The sequence below is a fragment of the Morus notabilis genome, unplaced genomic scaffold (genome assembly GCF_000414095.1).
Source record: "Morus notabilis unplaced genomic scaffold, ASM41409v2 Scaffold1255, whole genome shotgun sequence".
Taxonomy (NCBI): Eukaryota; Viridiplantae; Streptophyta; class Magnoliopsida; order Rosales; family Moraceae; genus Morus; species Morus notabilis.
Window position 1 is genome coordinate 73,105 of NW_010365193.1, and position 7,161 is coordinate 80,265.

At 36.3% G+C, this 7,161-nt stretch overlaps 1 protein-coding gene and 1 pseudogene across 1 annotated transcript; both read right to left on the bottom strand.

The window, feature by feature from the left end:
• The window catches only part of LOC112093443, a 3,421-nt pseudogene extending 3,123 nt beyond the window's left edge, over nucleotides 1-298 (bottom strand).
• Nucleotides 299-2,221: 1,923 nt separating this feature from the next.
• LOC21388201 (flavonoid 3'-monooxygenase) lies at nucleotides 2,222-6,235 on the bottom strand. Its single transcript, XM_010107523.2, has 3 exons — nucleotides 5,489-6,235; nucleotides 3,318-3,767; nucleotides 2,222-2,971 (listed from the first exon to the last, which is right to left on the bottom strand). Exons 1-3 carry the CDS (start codon nucleotides 5,942-5,944, stop codon nucleotides 2,324-2,326), a joined length of 1,554 nt encoding a protein of 517 aa, XP_010105825.1. The 5' UTR covers nucleotides 5,945-6,235; the 3' UTR covers nucleotides 2,222-2,323.
• Between the last annotated feature and the right edge of the window lie 926 nt (nucleotides 6,236-7,161).

Consider the following 7,161-nt stretch of genomic DNA (forward strand, 5'->3'; position numbering starts at 1 on the left):
CCTCCCGCCCCGGCTCACTCCGCGGCCCATCACGGTGGCCCACCCGAATGGGGAGCCCGTGCCGTCGCCACTGCCGAGGGTCCGCCTCTCCGATATCTCCCTGTTCTACGGGGGCCCCTCTGGACCCTACCCGAGGGCGGTGGACGCGCTGTCGGGCTCACTGATGCGGCACAACGCCGCGGTGATCGAGCTGGGGAGTGACGCTGCGACAGTGATGCGGTGCGGGTTGGAGGCGGCGCGGTTGTATTTCAGGAGTAGGGCGGCTCAGTAGGGCGGTACCGATGGGAAGGGCGGCCATGGGGTCTACATGTATAGGGCTGGGAGGTATTGATAGAATTCCCTTTCTTTTTGTTTGAGAATTTTAGTTTAGTTTTTTGTGAATTTTTTTTACTAACTTTATCTGGGTTTGATGAGGATTTGGCTGGAATGAGTCTCTTTTCCATCCATAAAGCGGTTGGTTTGAAAATTAGCGGTGGTTGATTTGGTGAAGATTGTTTTGAGCATTGTCGGTATTTGCTGATGATCTGGGTGTTTTTTTTTCTTTTTTTTGTTGATCTTTGTCCTAATTTGTTGATTTTTTGACACCATCATACACAGTTTTAGTTTTTTTAAATTGAAAATAATTTCTGAAAAAAAACTACTAAACGCATTTTTAGAAATGATTTTTACCTGAAAATGAAAACGTTTTCATTTTCATTTTTATATAAAAAACAAAATCGTTTTGAAACGAGTTCCAAACGCGCCCTAAAATTTTGAGTTTTCATTTGCATATAAAACTAACAAATATCAGAATTATCTTTTTTTTCTTTTTGCTGCAAATACTAGAATTATCTTGATTTAATGAGGATTGTATTAAATTATAAAGTCATGTTAGTTAAATCCACCCCACACATTCAAAACTTCAGCTCTCCTTGTCTTTTCATGCCAAAATTTTCAAGATCAAACTTTTATGATTGAATAATTCTCAGACATACTAGCTAAATAGACTCGGAACTTCAGAACTTCGGCCGGAAAGTGTGCCTTCATCCGGCGGAGTTGGCAGCCACAAGAAATCAATCCAGACTCGGCTCGATGAGAGCTTTCTGATGAGTCAGGAGGTGTCAAAAATGGACGCCATAATACTTGCCGGAGCTTGGTGGTCGTGCGCGGGAAAGGGAGAGGAAAGAGAGTGAGGGTTGAGATGCTTCTGAATGGGTGAGATTGACCAATGTATATGGATAAAATCGTCATTTTAGAATAGAATAAAAATTAAATGTCTCAACGACTTCTACTTGGCACTTAACGTTCAAAATTTAACTAAGTGGACAGAAAAGGGGGACGCGTGCTAATGGTGAATTGTTTAGGGAGAAAATTTGTTACTTTTAAAATTTATGGGGCATTTTGTTCAAACGCTTATAATTCAAGGGAAATAAATGTAATTTGTTCTAATAATAATAATAATAATAATAAGGGCCAAAAAAGAGAAGGGGAGGGGGGAGGGGTGCCAACATCTTTAAAACTCAAAAGAATTGTTAAATGATCACTGCGAATCCTAAGTGTTGCATCGACTGATAGTCTTTGAGCATGTTTGTTTGACTGTATTAGAGTATCGTATTGTATAATAATACAATAATATAATATTTGGTATGACAATCGTATTGTATAAACTAATACGAATGGTAAATTAATACGGTCTATATCGTATAATTGAGTACAATATCGTATTATATAAACTAATACGGATGGTAAATTATTGTATTATTAATACAATATTTGGTGTGACCATCGTATTGTATAAACTAATACAGATGGTAAATTAATACCGTCTTATTATTGAATACGTCTCATTTTTAGAATATTATATTGTATTATTTTATAGCGGATCCATGACTGAGGGTCGGAGTCGGACTGACATAGAGTTATGTCAAAGCTTATAATTTTTTAAAAAGTAAGCGATATAATGCAAATTTATATTTATTAAAATTACATTTTGGCCCCTTAATTTTTATAAAATTACATTTTAATCTAAAAAATTTTACAAAATTACATTTTTAACCCCAAAACTTTTGAAAAGTACTTTGACCCCCAAATTTTTTGAAAATTATATTTTGAACCCCAAAATTTTGAAAATTATATTTTGCCTTAAACTTTTGAAAATTTATTTTTTCCCCCACAAAAACTTTGAAAAATTACATTTTGACCCCAAAATTTTATAATATTTATATTCTTGTACAATACGTCATGACACCAAACACCGTTTATATTATGATAATACAACATGATACAACATATTTTATATAATATAATACAACACAAATACAAGCAACCAAACATGGCGTAAAGTCTAAATTTTTGCTTCATATACATGTTCGCTTAGCCTGGGCCAAGGGTGAACCATTAACGGTGAGGCCCGTTGTAACGTCAGCCCATATGCTTCATCCATATTGAGTTTTTCTGGTACCAACCCATTTGCCAGGCCAAAATTGAACGCGTGGACCAAGCTTGCAGTTAGTAGTTGGACTGTGCGCAGGCCCAAGCGCATGCCAACACACATCCGACGTCCCGACCCAAATGGAATCACTTCAAAGTCATTCCCTCTTACATCTACTTCAGCCTTTTCGCCACCTGGTAAAAATCTTTCGGGCCTAAACAGCAGTGGATCAGTCCATTCGGCTGGGTCACGTGCTATAGCCCACACATTGACAAGAAGGGTGGTCCCCTTAGGTATGTGGTAGCCATTGATATCGCAGTTCTCGGCCGCTATTCGAGGCAGAGATAACGGGGTGGAGGGATGGAGACGGAAGGTCTCCTTCACCAGGGCCTTGAGGTAGGTTAGTTGGGGCAGGTCCAATTCGCTCACAAGCCTATCTCGACCCACGACACGGTCGAGTTCTTCTTGGACTTGGGCCAAGATTTTGGGGTGTCGTATGAGTTCCGCAATGGCCCATTCCACCGTGCTTGATGACGTGTCAGTACCAGCAATGAAAATGTTCTGCATTCATCATTTGCAAAGGTTCAAATTTTAGCAATTCAACTAGCTCATGAAATTATAAGTATTTCCTACATGTAATTGACAATAAGATGACTACTTTTGTCTAAAACAAATTAAAACATTAAGCTTGGAATAATCATTTAAAAAAAAAAAAAAAAGGAATGGAGTAAAATTAACATAAAAAAAAAATCAAATTAAGAATGAAGAATAAGTATATACTATATATATATATATCATATTATATTATGTTATTCCCTTCACTTTTAACTTGAGACCAAGTAGTCAAACTTTAAATTCCAGTTTCGCTTTAAAAATATATTAGAAATAGAGGATAAAGTGAATTTACCAAAAGAAGTGCTTTAATTTCAGTTTCAGTGAGCTTGCCACCCTCATGACCATCGGCATCTTCCTTCACTGACAACAACGTAGTAAGCATGTCAGTGTGCTTCCCATTGCCAGCATTAGCCTTGTGTTCCTCAATAATTCTAGTCAAGAAGGCATCAAACCTCTTGTGAACTTTTTTCATTCTTGCCACCACCCCTTGCAAGTCTAGCCACTCTAATGCAGGCACAAAATCTCCTATGTTGAACACTCCGGCTACCGCCAGCGCCTCGACCACCATCGACTTAAATTCGTCGGCCCTCGGATCACTTTTGCCACTTCCGTCGCCGAAAACTCTGTACCCTAGCATTGCACGTCCTAGGGTGTTTGTCGTGCACAAGTGGAGCAGTTGCGCCAAGTTTATCGCGGTTGGGCCCGCGTTTGCTAGGCCCCTTATTAGCACTGCTGCTTCTTCCTAAATGATCCCAAACCCACGATTAGTATTTCATTAAAAAAAAAAAAAAAGAAGAAGAAGAATATTATAGTTCAACAACTAAATTTTTTATCGAGGACAAATGTGATCTAATTGCTATTAATCATTAATGTATTATGTACCCATGAATACGAGTCTTCTAGGCCGAAGGTCTTGAGACTTAAATCAATTTTTGGAAATATCTTTCTTTTCTCTTTTGTTGAATAAATACATATTTTTTTGGATAATGGTTGAATAAAAATTAGGAGTCTTAAAAGTCGTCTATCTCAACGTCACATTGAAGAACTCTCCATGCAGGACCAAATATTACTAGCTCATTACGCGGTTTGAGCTTTAGGGTGTGTTTGGGAGGAAGGGTTTGAAAAAAGAAGGAAAAGGGTTTGACGGAAAGTTTGTTTGCCGATTATGCTAGGGAATAGAAAAAATGAAGGGGCTGCCTTCTTATGGGCCCCACCAAAAAATACTATGCACAGTAAGGAAGGGAGGACACCAAGACAATAAAATTACAACTTTACCGTTGTTTTCTCTCTCTTTTTATTCATGTAAAATATTTTAAGCTTTTTTTTTAATTATTTTTTCTACCTTTTGTTTTACGTTTCTTTTATATATATATATATATATATATAATGGACCTTTTCGTATCTGTTTCTATACTGTAAACGTCACAGCAACTGCAAACACCACCGCAAGTGCAACCGCAAGTGCAAAGCAAGTCATTTCCTCTCCTTTTCATTTTAATACCAAACCACAGAAAAGAATAACAACAATCATTCTTTCTCACAGGTAACTTTACAGATAATTTTACAGGTAACTCCAACACAAAGATTAAGGTTCAAATCCTACCCCATTAAAAAAAAGGATTTGTTCATTCATTAAAAAAAAATGTCTATCCCATGCACGGATTATTCAATCAGTGTATCGTATTACGTTGCATAGATGCCAACATATAATATTGTGAGAAAACTTTTGTAGCGTAAAGGAAAATGACGACGAGCAACTAATGCCCGTTTAATTCGCTGATTTAAATTTTTAATTTGAGTTGAGATGTGATTTTATGTGAGAAATTTTTATTGTAATAAAAAAATTAGATGTGACTGTTTTTGAGAGTTTTTTACTGTAACAAAACTTAAATTCTAAACTCGAATCAATAAAATGAACGAGACTTATATATACGTGTGTGTGAGTATTTTCTTTAATTTCTTTTTAAGGAGAAAAAAAATTTAGAGGTTGTTCTTTTACACTTTTGAGTTGAGTTTGAGTTATACTTTGAGTTAAAGTTGTAATTTGAGTTTGTGTTTAGATGTACATATTTGAGTTATGATTTGAATTGAGAATCTTTTTGAGTTTGTGTTTGAGTGAGTCAAAATTTAAATTTATATTTAGATAATATTTTAATAAAAACTCAATAATGATAAAAAATTTTAATATGATATATAAGTAGAATTTTATTCGTCTTTTCGTTGTGAATGTATAGAAAAAAATAATCTCAATCAGAATTTAAACGAAAAAATTATGATATTTTTAATAATAGAAAAAATATTATTCATTAACTTAAATTCGAGTTTATGAACTCGAGTTAAAAAAGAAATTTAAACTCGAGTTTAATCTTAAATTTAAATTTAAATTTAAATTTAAATTTAAGTTTAAACTCAAAATAAATTTAAATAAAATTGTAACTACAGTTTAAATTTTATCTGACTTACCTGTCGGACATATCTGAAATCCTCCAAAGCCTTCCCGGATAAGAGGTGTACGGACGCGATCTTCCGCATCAACCGCCACCTTGGGCCGTACGGCGCTAGGACCAAGTCATGATAGTTGTACCCAACGTGTTTGGCGGCGGAGCTGGGCGGACGGCTCAAGAAGTTGGTGTCGTGGGCCTTAAGGAACTGGGCTGCCACGGAGGCCGACGCCGCTGCCACCACGTCAACCAACCCAAAGCGGAGGTGCATCAGCGGGCCATGCTTCCGGGCCAGGGCCGCGATGGTCTGGTGCGGCGCCGGGCCCAGCTGGGGCAGGTTTCCGATTATGGGCCACGGTCGCGGGCCTGGAGGCAGCCGGCGGCCGGGTACCGATCGCCTGCTTCGCAGCTGGTTAAACAGACAGAACAACAACACCGCCAAGAGTATTGAACCAAGAATGGTGAAGATAGAGGGCATGGTTAACTGCTTTTGTGTGCTGTCTATGTTTTGTTTTTTTGTTTTTGTTTTTTCTTTTGTTTGCAATTTATTGAAAAGATTTTCAGTGAGGAAAGTGTGTGTAGAGCCTTATATATAGACTTGGGAGATATCCAAGGATTTTTCTTTTTTTTTTTTTCGTAAATCTTTGTTAATAGAATATGGTGGAATCAACCAAAACCCATGTTTGAATTGAGCAGATATAGTTAAGGCTGTACAATTTAGACAATTAAATGAAGCAAAAAATTGGATTTTGTATTTTTTATTCTCGAATATATGGTTGGGGAGCCGCCTCAATTTCTTAGTTGAAAGTCAATTGACGCCAAAGCTGGTCAAAGAAGTGGGAGATTAATATTATTAAAAAAAAAAAAAAAAACAAAACAAGTTCTTGTCAAATTTTTTTCCTTTTAACGTGTTGTTTGGTCTACTTTTGTACGTCAATGATCTCCTCCCTTCGTACGTATTTGGTGCTAATTGTCATTTCCCGTTGAAGTCTATAATGATTCAATCTCACGTGCATAAAATGCATGTTACTTCTCTACTCATGTTGGCGATAATGTAAAACCAAAGGCTGAAATTAGGTTTGAATGCCTTACATAACCAATTCATACAACGGATGTCAAAATAACAGTGGTGATGATGATGATATATGATGGTGATAGTAATTTAAAGTCGTCGTGTCATCATTATTATTATTTGGTGAGATGAATGGAGACACACATTGTCTAATAAAATTAAGGTATCGTTCATTTCACTGATTCAAATTGAGATGTAATTTTATGTGAGAGTTTTTTATTATAATAAAAAAATTATATGTGATTATTTGTGATAGTTTTTTACTGTAGAAAAACTCGAATCAGCAAAGTGAACGGGGCTTAAAAATCTTTACATTTTCTATTTACTTTTATTTTTTATTTTTAAGGAAAATATTCTATAAATACGTATTAAAAATATTTTGTAAATACCAAGACAAGAACATTGACCTAATTAGAGTATATTTTCCAAAATTTATAGTCCCTGCTTTGCCCAAAATGGGATAGGCCAATAGCCCAGTTCAGTATATGATGTAAATCTGATTCGGCCATGACAACCAGCACGCAAACTGTTGATGTCATTAGTTTCTTTTTCTATTCTTTCTTTCTTTTTTCTTTTTCTTTTATTTTTTTTTTGGGGGGGGGGGGGGGGGGGTGTAAGAATAT

Bases quoted from the DNA above. Each gene is read 5' to 3' on its own strand.
- LOC21388201 (XM_010107523.2), bottom strand. From the start codon at position 5,944: ATGCCCTCTATCTTCACCATTCTTGGTTCAATACTCTTGGCGGTGTTG. The intron at 3,768-5,488 runs GTAAGTCAGATA...GGGATCATTTAG, and splicing joins ATTTCAGATATGTCCGACAG to GAAGAAGCAGCAGTGCTAAT. The intron at 2,972-3,317 runs GTAAATTCACTT...TGATGAATGCAG, and splicing joins AAATTAAAGCACTTCTTTTG to AACATTTTCATTGCTGGTAC.